The sequence below is a fragment of the Myotis yumanensis genome, unplaced genomic scaffold (genome assembly GCF_028538775.1).
Source record: "Myotis yumanensis isolate MYYU_CA2020_CCGP unplaced genomic scaffold, mMyoYum1.0.hap1 SCAF_8, whole genome shotgun sequence".
NCBI classification, from domain to species: Eukaryota; Metazoa; Chordata; class Mammalia; order Chiroptera; family Vespertilionidae; genus Myotis; species Myotis yumanensis.
This window is the reverse complement of record NW_027223759.1, coordinates 40,936,613-40,952,738: the sequence shown is the minus strand read 5'-3', so window position 1 is coordinate 40,952,738 and position 16,126 is coordinate 40,936,613. Positions and strand designations below refer to the sequence as shown.

Sequence of the window (16,126 nt, the reverse complement as noted above, 5' to 3'; positions counted from 1 at the left end):
AGTTTTTGGATATATACCCAGGAGTGTGATTGCTGGGTCATATGGTAGCTCTATTCTTAATTATTTTGAAGAATCGCCAGACTGCTTTCCATAGTGGTTAGTCCAGTCTACATTCCCACCAGCAGTGAATGAGGCTTCCCTTTTTCCACACCTCTCCAATACTTGTTATTGCTTGTCTTGTTGATAATGACGTCCCCTTTTTTTTCCCCATTGACCCCTTCTAACATGCACCCATCACCTCCTTACCCCCAGGCCTTCACCACACTATTGTCTGTGTCCATGGATTATGCATATATGCATATAAGTTCTTCCCACCCACCCACCCACCCTGCCTTCCCTCTGAGATTCTGCAGTCTGTTCCATGTTTCTATGTCTCTGGATATATTTTGTTCATCAGTTTATTTTGTTCATTAGATTCCACATATGAGTGAGATCATGTGATACTTGTCTTTCTCTGACTGGCTTATTTCGCTTAGCATAATACTCTCCAGGTCCCTCCCTGCTGTCTCGAAGGGTAAGAGATCTTTTTTTTTTTTTTTTACTGCTGTATAGTATTCCATGGTGTAAATGACCACAGCTTTTTTATCCACTCGTCTACTGATGGGCACTTGGGTTGTTTCCAGATCTTAGCTATTGTAAATTGTGCTGCTATGAACATAGGAGTGCATATATTTTTTCTGATTGGTGTTTCAGGTTTCTTAAGATATATTCCTAGAAATGGGATCACTGGATCAAATGGCAGTTCCATATTTAATTTTTTTGAGGGAACTCCACACTGTTTTCTGTAGTGACTGCACCAATCTGCATTCTCACCAACAGTATACTAGGGCTCCCTTTTCTCCACATCCTCACCAGCACTTGTCATTTGTTGATTTGTTGATGGTAGCCAATCTGACAGATGTGAGATGATACCTTATTGTCATTTTAATTTGCATCTCTCTGATGATTAGTGACTGAGAATTTTTTTCATATGTCTCTTGGTCAACTGTATGTCCCTTTTGGAGAAGTGTCATTTTTTAATTGAGTTGTTTGTCTTTCTTTTGTTAAGTTGTATGAGTTCCTTATATATTTTGAATATTAACTCCTTATCAGATGTATCATTGCCAAATTATTCTCCCATGCAGTGGGCTTCCTTTTCATTTTGTTGATGGTTTCTTTTGCTGTGCAGAAGCTTTTTATTTTGATGTAGTCCCATTTGTTTATTTTCTCCTTAGTTTCCCTTGCCCTAGGAGTTGTATTGGCAAACATATTGCTATGAGAAGTGTCGAGATTTTGCTGCCCGTGGTTTCTTTTAGGATTTTTATGGTTTCACAGCTTACATTGAAGTCTTTATCCATTTTGAGTTTATTCTTGAATATGGTGTGAGTTGGTGGTCTAGTTTCATTTTTTTGCATATACCTGTCCAATTTTCCTAACACATTGATTAAAGAGACTGTCTTTATTCCATTGCATGCTCTTGCCTCCATTATCAAATATTAATTGAGTGTAATGGCTTGGGTCGATTTCTGGGTTCTCTGTGCTGTTTCATTGATCTATATGCCTGTTCTTGTGCCCATACCATACTGTTTTGATTTCTATAGCTTTATAATATTGCTTGAAATTAGTAAGTGTGACACCTCCGGTTTAGGATTTCTTTGACTGTTCAGGGTCTTTTGTGGTTCCAACAACCATAAATTTTAGGAGTGGTGGTTTGAATTTCTGTAAAAAATGCCATTGGAATTTTGATAGGGATTGCATTGAACTTGTAGATGGCTTTTTCTAGTATTGACGTGTTAACAATATTAATTCTTCCAATAAATGAACATGGAAGAATGATACCTTTCTATTTACTGTACTTGTGTCTTTGATTTCTTTTATCAATGTCTTGTGGTTTTCAGAGTAGGGATCATTCACCTCCCTGGTTAAATTGATTTTTAAGTATTTTATTGTATTAGATGCTGTTGTAAATGGGATCAATTTATTTGTTTTTTATAAAATTCATTGGTAGTGTATTTAAACACTATTAATTTTTGTATGTTAATTTTGTATCTTGTAACTACTGAATTTATTGATTAGTTCTAAGAGCTTTTTTGTTGAATCTTTAGGATTTTCTATATATAAGATCATGTCATCTGCAAATAGAGACATTATTACTTATTCTTTTTCAATTTTGATGCCTTTTTTATTCTTGCCTGATTGCTCTAGCTCAGTGGTCGGCAAACTCATTAGTCAACAGAGCCAAATATCAACAGTACAACGATTGAAATTTCTTTTGAGAGCCAAATTTTTTAAACTTAAACTATATAGGTAGGTACATTGTTATTAACTTAATTAGGGTACTCCTAAGGCTTAGGAAGAGCCACACTCAAGGGGCCAAAGAGCTGCATGTGGCTCAAGAGCTGCAGTTTGCCAACCACGGCCTAGGACTTCCAGTATCCCCACTGTTCCTACCCAGGCAAATTAACTGACCTACAGTTTTGCTGACATCTCTAATAAGTTTACTTATGTCCTTCCAATTACCTTTTACCACATTTTCTGCTATTTTACAGAGTTTCATTACATAAGCATGATCGATTAAACCAGGGGTGGGGAATGTCCAACCCATGGGCTGTATAAAGCCTGAGAAATAATTTGGTCTGGCCCTGCCAAGGCTTTAGGGGTGAGTTAATAAAATGTTTAGCAGGCTAATTTTTAAGTTGATAATTTTGAATGGCCCCGAATGATGTTATAAATATTCAAATAGCCCTTGGCAGAAAAAAGTTCCCCACCCCTGCTAAGTGAAAGGAGCCAGTTAAAAGACCACATATTTTAAGATTCTATTTATATACAATGTCCAGAATAGGAAAATTTATAGAGATGGAAAATAGATTGGTGGTTGTCTAGGTCTGTGGTGTGTGTGTCAGGGAAGTAGGGAGTGGGAAATAGAATGATTGTTTGATAGGTTTCTTTTTTGGAGTGATAAAAATCAACTTAGATTATGATTAATGAAGTTGCATATATTGAATTTTATACTTTAAATGGGTGAATTTTAGGATCTGTGAATTATAATTCAAAAAGATGATAAAATCTAATCACTTTTCTTATCTTTTAAAATGGACAAGATATATCTTTTGTATATATGTAATTGGGCCAAAATTGCAGAGATTTGTGATTTTACATGTCATAATAGGGCCATATTTGATATCTCAGTAGGAAATCTCCTCTATATGTGATCTAATGTAATATAATTTACTTTTTATGGACTTAGTACTTTTTAATCTTGTATTATATATTGACATTTTATTTTAGGTATATTATAAATTTATTTGGAGCTTTGATTTTTGTAATACTTTTCATTTATTTCAAGTGTTGTAGTGAAGTTCCACAATTTCAAAAATTTCCCTTTTTCTTTTTTTTTTCTCTTTTTAAATATATTTTATTGATTTTTTACAGAGAGGAAGGGAGGGGGATAGAGAGTTAGAAACATCAATGAGAGAGAAACATCGATCAGCTGCCTCCTGCACACTCCCTACTGGGGATGTGCCTGCAACCAAGGTATATGCCCTTGACCGGAATCGAACCTGGGACCCTTGAGTCCGCAGTCTGACGCTCTATCCACTGAGCCAAACCGGTGACTCCTTTTTCTTTTTTTATAATTCACAGTTTACTAATAGTATTAATAATTTTTATCATTAGTACATCAGAAACCACTGATTTGAAAAGCTTGGCTTGTGAATACAATTGTTTTTAACCATGTCTCTTCAAATATTGTAGTATAGATATATAGATCATGTAGTTACATTTAACTTGTTTATTTTCTCTGATTTGTCCCCCACTCCTCCATGTAAGAAAGAAAAGAATATTTGTTTCATTGGTGGTCCTCTTGTGCTATATATTTATGATAAGTTTTGTCTATTAAATATCTGGGGTTTTTTGTTTCATACAAGGGAATCTCCTTTGCCTTTGTCTTTTCCTTGTATGAATTCTTAAGAAAAAAGGCAAGTTATAATGGTCCCTCTAATTTCTTCTGTCATCTTCAGTGCTCATGGAAAGTTCTTTTTGTCCCCAATAAATTGTTCTCACAGTAAAAATAGGCATGAATGCATATAAGATACAAAAACCTGTTGCTTTTCAAATATCTTTTTCTTTTAGTAAGTTGTAATACTTTTAAAAAATGTATTTTTATTGATTTGAGAGAGGAAGGGAGAGGGAGAAAGAGATAGAAACATCAATGATAAGAGAATCATTGATAGGCTGCCTCCTGCATGCCCCATATGGGGATTGAGCCCACAACCCCGGGCATGTACCCTGACCGGAATTGAACCATGACCTCCTGGTTCATAGGTTGACGCTCAACCACTGAGCCATGCCCATCGGGCATAAAACTACTTAAAAATACCCTTCTTGGAGAAAGGTAACCTTAAAAATGTTTTAAAATATTTATATATAACCAAGAAAAATGTATTCTATAAACTTCTTAGAAATTAGAAAATTTGCTTAGTTTTTCTAGAATTCCCACAGAATAGATTAAATAGATTTAAATATGAATAATAGAATACATTAATTGAATAAATAGATAAAATAGATTTAAATATGATTTAGAAAATTGGCATGTGACATATTGGATTATTCCCCCTTCTTTTACAGGAACTCTTGGTGTGATAACAGAAGCTACAATAAAAATCAGACCAGTCCCTGAATATCAAAAGTATGGCTCAGTAGCTTTCCCTAATTTTGAACAAGGAGTAGCCTGTTTAAGAGAAATTGCAAAACAGGTAACAAAACAAAACAACAAAAACAAACCCACACATATATACTTATATTTAAAATTCTACTGCATAATTGATTTTTATGTCACATATAATTTTCATATTTTATTGTATTATATTTGTGATTTTTTTTACCCAGTCCTATGTGAAATGCTAATGTTGTAAAATTATCCCTTTAAGTGCAGCTGCTATTTTTTTAAAGTAATTATACACCTACTTCTTGGTCTAAAGAGTGTTATACAATTTTAAGCCAAGGTAAGAAATATACTTGGGTTAATGGCTTCTAATGACTTTGCCTTTTATTTAATGTTATGTTTTCTTAAGTTATTTTTGAGTAAGATGGTTTGTTATGAATTGAAGCAATATTTAATTATTCTTGAGAAATTTGTTGAAATTAAAATAAACAGCTGAATATTAATGGCCAAGACATTTAGAAATTACATATAAGTAATTAAACTTGATCAGTTCTTAGAATGTGGTGCTACCAGGCCCTACTTTGTTTTATAATATTACCTAATCTATAGCTTAAATTAAGTATTATAATTTAGTATAGCATAATATAATATATTTAGTAAAAGAATTTCCTTTTTTTCTCTCTTCTTAAAAAAGGGATATATTTTTCAAGAGTTTTAAAATACGAGGTAATGCAAAGGAATTTTATTTATTTAGTTCAATGTATCAATGTGGAAATTCTTGCATTTCTTTAGGCATTTGATTCATTGTTTGAACTACAATGGTTTGTGAAAAATTCTTATTTCAATATTTCCTAATAGAACCTAGTTAAGGGAATATACTTCACCTTCTTCTTGCTTTCTCCAAACTCCTGGAATTCTTTAATACCTCAATTATACTGGACTAGAATCTTGAGGGCAATGGAGTTTTCTTTTCTTTTCTTTTCAAATATATTTTATTGATTTTTTACAGAGGAAGGGAGAGAGATAGAGAGTTAGAAACATCGACAAGAGAGAAACGTCAATCAGCTGCCTCCTGCACAACCCCCACTGGGGATGTGCCCGCAACCAAGGTACATGCCCTTGACCGGAATTGAACCTGCGACGCTTCAGTCCACAGGACGACGCTCTATCCACTGAGCCAAACCGGTTAGGGCAACAATGGAGTTTTCTAATGTTACCTATCATAGGTTATCCTGCAGTTTTCCAGAGCAGAGTGGAGGGAGGATCTGATAAGGCAATAGGATTTTACCTATCGAGTACTCGATATTTATTGTTGACTTTAAAAGGTACTCAAATTGAAAGTAGTGAAGAGTCCTATCTTCCAACTATCCCAAAAGGATCACTATGAATGTTTTAAAGAAATTTAAGATAAGCAAAAAAAAGTTATAGTTACCCACATATTTACCGTTTTCATGCACCCAGTTTTACTTTCTGAGACACTCATTCTTTCTAAGTTTCCCACTTTTAGGAAGGTCAGCTCTGTGGACTTCTCACCTAATCTAACAGTTAACAAGGATAATTTTTATAATTTTAAAGTAGCTTCAGTTACTTATCATTTAGATTGCTTCTCCCATCAAGACTTGGTCATAGGCCCCTTAATATTGATGGTCTTACTCCTAGGTGCAGGGGAGAGTTTAAAAAGAAGTATAGTCCTGGAATGAACATTCTTAAACTTGTGGCAGGTTACTTTGGTGGGGTTAAAGTATAAATGAATACTAAGAATTGAAATCCTTAAGTGCTCCTAATTTACTACAACTTTGGGGATAGATAGTATTATGCTATGTGTTTGCTAAAATAATGATATGGTAACAGTATATTTAAAAGTAGAATAATTAAATAAAGGAGGAGTGAAGATAAGTGTTAGGAGTAAATATCTGAGCAATAAGCACTATAGTTCATATGTTTTCTTATACTATAAGCGTCACTTAAAGGTCAAGGATAAACCTATATAATTTTATTAACCAATGTCACCCCAATAAATTCAATTAAAAATAAAACAAAAAAATAAACTAAGATGAATTACCAAGAAAAAAATTTAAGATACTACAGGTATCCTATATAATAAAGAGGTGATATGCAAATTGACCATCACTCCAATACACAAGATGGCCGCCCCCATGTGGACACAAGATAGCCGGCAGGGGAGGGCAGTTGTGGGCGATCAGGCCAGCAGGGGAGGGCAGTTGGGGGGGACCCAGGCCTGTAGAGGAGGGAAGTTGGGGGGGACCAGGCTGGCAGGGGAGAGCAGTTGGGGGCAATCGGGTCAGGAGGGGAGCAGTTAGGCGTCGATCAGGCTGGCAGGGGAGTATTTAGGGGGTGATCAGGCTGGAAGGCAGAAGCGGTTAGGGGCAGTCAGGCAGGCAGGCAGGCAAGCGGTTTGGAGTCAGCAGTCCTGGATTGTGAAACGGATGTCCCACTGGGATCGGCTGTAAATGGGAAGTTGGACATCCCTCGAGGGGTCCCAGATTGGAGAGGGTGCAGGCTGGGCTGAGGGACACACACACACACACACACACACACACACACACCATGCATGAATTTCGTGCACCTGGTCTCTAGTTGAGAAATAAAAGAGCTATTTGCAAAGCAGTATGGTTTTGCCTCCGAATACCTAGAAAAATGGGAAGCTAATCCATAATAGATTATATTTTCTTGTCATTTCAAATCCTTCTTAATGAATAATTTTTTAATTCTAGTATTTTTACTTTGTATTATAATTTATTCTTTGTGGTAAGTACTTTTATTTATTTTATATATATATATATTAGTAATTTTTTACAGAGAGGAAGGGAGAGGGATAGAGAGCCAGAAACATCGATGAGAGAGAAACATCGATCAGCTGCCTCCTGCACACCCCCCCCCCACACCCCCCCAGGGACGTGCCCTCAACCAAGGTACACGCCCCGACTGGAATCGAACCTGGGACCTTTCAGTTTGCAGGCCGACGCTCCATCCATTGAGCCAAACCAGTCAGGGCAGTACTTTTATTTTTATTTACTTTTTATCTTTGTCCAGATTGACTATTCTCCCCCAAAAGCTTTAGCATTAAAGGTATAGTTCAGATTATCTCTTGTTCAAGTTTTGAATGACATCTTTTTAATTTACCATTATTGCCTTAATATTTTATAGCAAAATAAACATAAATGCCAAATTATATTTTTAAAATTATTATACAATTTATAAAACTAGTCTGATTTGTATATATTTTTAATAAAATATCTCAATTAGGTTACATTCAGTCTATGTTGGCCAATTCTGCCCCTGCACAGTATTTCCACTCCGTGGAACACAAACTTAATGTTGTTATATGGTCTTTGGAGTAGAGGAAGACATATTTTAAGCATTTCTGAGTGCTCCATCTGGTTTTTCACATTTCAAATACTCCCATGTAAATATATCTAGGTTTCATTAATGCAAAAAATGTACAAGTTTATCAAAATCTTAAGTTTATAATTTTATTACAGTTGAAATGTTGAATTTAAACATAAATAATTGGTGCAATCTGATGTTATTTTCGTTACAATTTTATATGCCCTGATAGTAACAGAGAAGAGCTACTTTTGCTAATGAAAAGCAAGGAACGAAATTTTCCTTCCTCTTTACATAAGCCAGTAAAAATTGTCCTTTAATTTGTTTTAAGAAATGCTTTGGATATTCACACAGTGAATTATATTGAATTATCTAGGAATAAATAAAGATGATAATTGATAGAAAGTGCCACCCTGAGGTTAAAAAGCAGATAAAAAAGAAAGCTCCTTTCAGTCTATAGTTTCAATAATTTGGTGTTTTGTACTTAATAATAGACAATTTTTAGAGGTAAATACCATGCAACTAGAAAGCTTGCCTTACTTGAAACAGATGAAAAAGTCTAGATAGGTAACATTTTATTCTCAAATATTGCTCTTCTGGGATGGGTTGAAGAGATCAACCAAAGAACTCGTATGCATATATGCATAACCCATGGACACAGACAATGGGGTGGTGAAGGCCTGGGATAGGGGATAGGGGCAGGCTAGAAGAAGTTAATGGGAGGAAAAGGGGGACATAATGTAATACTTTTCAACAATAAAGATTTAATTTAAAAAACATTGCTCTTCTGAAAGAAACAATTAAGTTTCTTCACTTTTGGGGGAAGTTACACATTTTGCTCCTATTACAATGCACATATAAGGAGGCATTATTGTTTACCTTCCCTGGAAATGGATAAATGCTAGCATTATAGCATACGGACATTTACATAATAGTTTATAGAATGTACAAATCTCACATGTCAAGAATGTTACTGTATGTGCTTCCCTGCTTTGTAAGAGTATTTTCAGGCAGAAAAATTGAGAAAATTACCAGATTTTGGCACTATTCATTGTTCATTCTGCAATTTGGGTTTTCAGTTGATAGCCGAGGAATTAAGATCCATTAAAATAGACGGTACATGCTTTATGATTGTGCCAAATTCCTGATTGAATAATGAGTTGGCTGCTTATAATTCTTCACTGTCATTTTATAGCACTTCCATTTTGCAGTATTTTCAGACTTTGAAATGGGAAACTATTTTGGATGAATATCTTTTGGAAAGGAGCATATGTGATTGTTCACAAATAGAGAAGGGCTCTGTGTGTATTTTCATCACTGTTCTTACTGAAGGAAATAAATTGAGCAACATTATACTGGCAGCGGAAGGATTCTGCTAAAGTCTCTCTCATCTGATCTTTGTCCATGTGAGGAATTTTCCTCTTTCAATACTTCACTACCTTGTGAGGAGCTAGGAAGGAAGATTTAGTGGAAGATTAATGTGATTTTATCTCATAAGTGGCAATCCAGTATAATCTCCATCTTTACTCAGATGGGTAAGTGACTTTTAAGACTTTCTCAGAAAGTAGATTCTTACTAAAGCCTCTCCGAAGGGGGAAAATTTTGTTTTTTAATCACAAGAGCAGTGTCACATATAATATTTTATTCTCTTTTATTGTTGGTTTAAAAATAAATTGAAGGGAAAACAGTGAAACAAGATCTAAAGCAATTTTTGAAGTTTGGTGTGTTTTTTTCTCCCCCTAATAAAAATTTCAGAGTTATGCCCTATGGTATTGAGAGATGAACAATTGTTCCATTAAGAGGAAACACTGCCTGTATATGTGGCATGGATTAGTATGCAGTACTCCAAAAACTGTCTTTCTGAGTATAAGAATTAGGTTTTTAGAAATATAGATTAGAAGGCAATTTTTTCTGTCACTACCTTTTGACAAGGGTAGCCCTTTCTACCTACCATCACTTTTATATTAAATAATTTTAAACTGATAGGGTGTTTTTTTCCTAGTGAGTATAGGTCATAATATGGGAAAATATACATAGTTTATGTCTGACACCTCAGAATGTTAATATGCCTCAATTCTGAATTGTTCTGTTTCCAACATGATTTATCCTGGAGGGGTTCAAATACATGGAAAGGCTTAGCATTTGTAGTATAAAATAATTAAAACTTTATATTCAGTGGTAATTCTGAGAAGTAATTTGTTACATGTAGAAAATGGAATTGTTATTTTAAATCATTTTTTGAAAACATACTTTTCTTCCTCTAAAGCAAAGAGAATAGCCATATGTTGGTTAATTGGATTTACTCTGTTACCCAGCAAAATATGTTAAACTTTAGGACAGTTATAAGACATGCTCTTGACCAGAATCTACTCAGAACAAGTCATTATACCTTTACTAAACTGAAAATGTAAAATTATGACTTGGGAGACTGTTAGGCATTAACTTTTGGCCCTCTCTCAATATAAGAGGAGGGAAGTATCTACTCTATAATGCATTATTTCATTCTTTCAACTCGAGATAATTCTTATTTTAAAAAGTTCTTGTTGTTTACAATGTAGACTCCCAGTTGTAAGCCAGTATGTCATTTCAAATAGGACCAGTTATACAAGTAGCCTTAAATATGATATGATTAATCTGTGTTACCAATTCTGATTAGTGAGGGGAAGAACTAATTCTGCCTCACTTTAAGCTTTTATATTTAGAAATTTGCATTAATAAAATTCTTTCACATATTTTTTTAACTCAAATTTTATATTATCATGTCTTTTATGTGTGATAGTAGGTCTTAACTTTATATCCAACACAGTACAATGGACATTATGTAAGTTAAATAGACATGGTTTTTGTCTAATAATCACTAAGGATGTTGCCTATTATATATTTTTCAGTGTTTAAATTTGTGTATAGCTATGTACAAGGGGTTTGGTTTTGAAGCATTGACTTCTGATACTGTATGAGATTAGTAGACTCTCCAGAATAGTCGTATGGCTCAGAAATTTGGGCTGCTCTAGAATCTGCACAGAAAGTTTGTTTTACTCCTTGAAGAAACAAATCTTTTTCAACTCAAAGATGATTTATTTCTCAACCATGATACCAGAGATACAGAAATACCATCTAGTGCTTCTATTTTATGGTTTATTCTTATGAAGTCAGAACAGTAGAAATCCTGCAGACATTTAAAATGTGTTACAAGACACCTTAAATGCTTCTCATCTGAATTGTAAGTTCTGGTTTTTTTTCTATGGCAAGAGTTTATGAATTGGCTCCATAAAATTTTCAGAAATCTTTTGATGCATTTTTTACAGGAACTATTTAGAGAAAATTATTAGATTGAGAAATCTGTTGCTTTTTAACTTAGTTCAGAGAATTCTAAGTAAATAAGACTAATCGGAGTGGGTTTTTTTGTTTTTTTTTCCGGTTACATATTTAAGTGAATTCCTGTTTATAGCATCATTAAAAGGAAGAAATTTCCAGCAATTTGACTTAGTTTTATACACCTGCTTTAAGGCTAATGTGGTTATTTCTTCTTTGTTCAGATAAAACAAAGATATTAATATTTCTTTATTAGTCCATAACTATCATTTCCTCATATCTTTTCAGATTATTTACTAAGTACACTTTAGGTCCAAGTCAGGTGATATTAGAGATTCTGGCATGGGCACATTTATCATAGTAGGAAAGAAATTAATTTCTTCATTAACTTTAGTTCGAATAAGCAATTTTTGTTCGAGTGTTTCTTAAATCCCCTGAATGTATCATTAACTCACCATTCAACTTGGTAAAAATATTCCCTCTCATGTTAGTTCTAATCACCTACCACCAGGGGTCACTTTAACTCAAGGACCCTTTCCCCCTTTTCTTTTCTATGGAACACTCATAGCATGAGAGTGAATTTAGAGCCCAGATTCTCAGAATGTGTGATGTCTCTAACTTTTAAAGGAAATCTTCTGAGGTTTTTTTAACCTACCAAATTAGTTTTCATAGCAATTGAAACATAACCTAATCGTCATTATAGGTATAGTAACCCAGAATGTTGTTCTTTTTAAGTTATTGTAACATTATTTTGGTCTTTTATAGGAACTTCTATTTAATTACTCTGTAGTGACAGCTTTTAATTTAAACTCTTAAACCTTTTCTGCTTTTTATTTTTAGAAAAATGTACAATGATGTACAAATTATCAATTTATAGAGGATCATAAAGAAATATAGATGCTATTTTTTTAATTGAGTGCTTTACTTGAGAATTTACTTGTAACAGTAACTGGAAAACTCCATATACTGACTTTTCAAAATGTGCAGCACTATTAAAACATGAGACTTATTAAAGTTATTGGTTTGATTTTGATAAATTTTGAAAATCAGTGTTGAAAACTAATATTTATTATCTAGATACAAAAAAGTTTTTTAGCTTCTTAATATTTTTTATAATATAAGTCTATAACCACCTACTCTGCCTTAGTGTAAATAGAAACAGTGAGTGACTGACTAGTTTACATTACTCAGCAGTCAACTTAAATATAATTGAATATCGGTTGCTATATATGTAGCAAGTAACCTAAAGCCTCTCTTACTTATTTTTCCAACGTTTTAATTTGTAACTTTTTGCTCTATTTTTTATGTTTGTATATGTTTTCTGCGCCATTTGAAATTAAGTTGCATGCTTTATATGACCCTTGACCACTAAATATTTCTCCTAAAAAAAAAAGAAAAAGAAAGATGTTCTTTATAACCACAATGCTGTTATCATGTCTAAGAAAATCAGCAGTAGTTTCTTAATGCCATCTAATATTCATTCTATAATCAATTTATTCCATTCGTCCTCACAATGTATTTTGTGGATAGTGTTGTCAAACTAAGATTTTTGTCAAGGCCTGCATATTGTGTTTTGTTTCAGAGATTGAATTCCACTAAACATTTACTATACTAAATGTTATATACTTTTCCCCCATTTTCTGATGTTTGTTTGCCAATGTTGATTGTTTTCATTAATAACACCTGCTATTTAGATACAAGTGAAGTAGAATCTGGCCAGTAGGAGATGGAATTTACAGGTTGTTGCTAGGAATTTAAAAGGGTTTTTAAAAAATAATGACAGAATGGCTCTGAATGCTTTCTCATATTTTACTGGTGTACTTAAGCCAAAACATATAAATATGTATGTTGTATGATATTTTATTTTATGAAGAAAAGAAACTTGGTTTAATCAGACTGCTGTGTGTTGTTAGAAGTTGATATGCCTATTTTAATAAAACATTTTAGGAAAATTGATTTTCCTTTGGTATTTTGGAAACTGGTAATATTTTTAGAAGCATTAACCTAACTACCAAGATATCTTTATACCAATGTTTGACATTACTGAGATAGTAGATTTTTTATGACTATACTAGTGGCCCGGTGCATGGAATTCGTGCATGGGGCGGGGGTATCCCTCAGCCTGGCTTACACCCTCACCAATCTGAGACCCCTCGGTGGATGTCCGACTGCTCGATCCCTGTGGGATCAGGCCTAAACCGGCAGTCAGACATCCCTCTCACAATCCGGGACTGCTGTCTCCTAACCATTCACCTGCCTGCCTGCCTGATCGCCCCTAACCAGTCTGCCTGCTGGCCTGATTGCCTGCAACTTTCCCCCACTTCCGGCCTGATCACCCCCAGCTGCCCCCTCTGCCGGTCTGCTTGCCCCCAACTGCCCCCTCCCCGCAAGCCTGCTCATCCCCAACTGCCCCCCCCCCGCCAGCTTGCTCACCCCCAACTGCCCCCCGCCCCCCCGCCAGCCTGCTCGCCCCCAACTGCCCACGGGTACCCTCACAGATAGCAGGTGCTGATTAGGGGAGGAGGGCATGATTGTTTCCTGGGACTGTAGTTATGGAAGCTTTGCAGAGGGTTCCGCAGGCCTCGGAGGGGCGGGCTCTGGCCAGCAGCCCTGTAGTAGTGGTCGTCCCTGGAGGCGCTGGTGGGGGACAGGGAGTTAGGGGGGAACTAGGGGGGCAGTGAGGCCAAAGGGGGAGTAACTGTCAAACCTTCCCACTTGGCGCCATTCTTTAAATTGTATGTGGCTGTTTCCCAGCTGTACCTGCTCAGGGTGGGGCTCCAATCTCCTGGAGCGGGGTGGGGGCCGGGCCATGGTGGAGCCAGGCAGGCTAGGAGGGCAGGTTTAGCCGAGCCCCCACCAAGGTTCAGCTCGCTTCAGCTGTGGAGACGGCACTGCTGCTGTCGGGGCGGGGGAAGGGTCTGACCCTGGCGGGCTGCTCAAGTCTGCCTCCACCTGGGTCTGGAGTTGTAGGCAGAAGAGGCGTGCCTGGCCCCAGCGAAGGGGGCCTGGCAGTGGCGGGCCGTGGGCCCCGGGTGCCTCTCGAGCGCTGACGGGTGGTCGCCGGCGTACTGTTGTTGTGGGTGCCCCTGGCAGGGGTGGCGGGGGAAGAGATTGGAGTCGGAGGTGCGGGCTGCAGTTACCCTCGAGGCTGGGTCTTCTCCCCATCCAGTCAGCCTCTCCGTCCCCCCAGGGGTGCGGGGGCTGGGGTAGGGTGTCTGTGCAGAGGAATTGGAAGAGCTCCCCATGGCTGTTTCCTCTTCCTTCTTCGCAGTCCGGGCTCCTGTCAAGCACTCTCCTCAGAACCCCAGGAACTTGGCACCAGCCGCCCACCTCCTGCTGCGCACGCATCAATATGCAAATTGGTCATTACTGGGACACCGTAACGGCAATTAGCATATTACCTCTTTATATGTATAGATACTTTTTTGTTGTTAACCCTCACTTCAGGATATTTTTTCCTCATTGATTTTTAGAGAGAGTGGAAAGGAAGGGGAGAGACAGAGAGAAATATCAATATGAGAGACACATTGATTGGTTGCCTCCCACACATGCCCCAACTAGGGCCTGGGAACAAGCCTGCAGCTGAGGTACATGCCTTTTACTGGAGTCAAACCCAAGACCCGTCAGTCTGCTGACCGACTTTAATCACTGAGCCAAATTGGCCAAGGCATAACTATATACTTTTAATAAGATAAGGAAATATCAAATAAGATCATTTTCATGTAATATTTTGTTTCAAATACAACTTTAAAACTGTGTGTGCATGTGTTTTAAGTGATTTTTTTGGAGGCTCTGTGGTGTATTTGAAATATTGCTCATCTAGCAGTCAAGATAGCTTGATTCTGGTTCTATCTTTACTATTTAATTAGCACCTGACTTCTGAGAAGTCTTTTGATCTCTCTGGTTCTTGTGTTCACACCTGTAAAAAGAGGAACTGTTACCTTGACAGGGTTGTTTTCTTATATTAAGTAAAGATTTATGAAAGCAACTTGGAAACCATAGGATTCTATAAAATTCAAGGTTATTTTATGCTGTGATTATAAAATTATCTAACATTGTTTGTTTAGATTTGTCAGTGACTTTTTATTTTTTATTTATTTTATTTTATTTATTTATTTATTTTTTATATATTTTATTGATTTTTTACAGAGAGTTAGGGAGAGGGATAGAGAGTTAGAAACATCGATGAGAGAGAAACATCGATTCAGCTGCCTCTTGCACGCCCCCTTCTGGGGATGTGCCCACAACCCAGGTACATGCCCTTGACCGGAATCGAACCTGGGACCCTTGAGTCCGCAGGCCGACGCTCTATCCTTTGAGCCAAACCGGTTAGGGCTGTCAGTGACTTTTTAATATAGATTGAATTATCTCACCTTCAGTATCAAAGCTGAGTAAATAAGTTGTATAGATTTGAAAATAAGAATCTAGTCATTTTTCAGGGTAGAATAAAATGTGTCCTATGAATTATTTAAAAAATTAAGTGTCCAATTAAAAACAAGTAATAGCAAAAATGTCATAACACACAGTTAAGGTGTATATTAAGTTTGAGTGATTCCCATAAATCTCAATATTGTGTTGGTACAAATTTTATTGATAAACTAGAGGCCCGGTGCATGAAATTCGTGCATGGAGGGGGGGGTTTCCCTCAGCCCAGCCTGCACCCACTCTAGTCGGGGACCCCTCGGGGGGATGTCCTACCACCGGTTTAGGCCTGATCTCTGTGGGGTCAAACACCCCTCACAATCTGGGACCGCTGGCTCCTAACCACTCACCTGCATGCCTGCCTGATCGCCCCTAACTGCCTCTGCCTGCCTACCTGATCAC

At 36.6% G+C, this 16,126-nt stretch overlaps 1 protein-coding gene across 2 annotated transcripts in view; it reads left to right on the top strand.

Annotated features, from left to right (window-relative positions):
• AGPS (alkylglycerone phosphate synthase) overlaps positions 1–16,126 on the top strand; it is a 129,407-nt gene that overhangs the window by 63,991 nt on the left and 49,290 nt on the right. For both annotated transcript variants that reach the window (XM_070422689.1, XM_070422690.1), the window contains one exon: positions 4,606–4,733. In XM_070422689.1, coding sequence (XP_070278790.1) covers positions 4,606–4,733 — 128 coding nt within the window. The remainder of the gene's footprint in view (positions 1–4,605; positions 4,734–16,126) is intronic.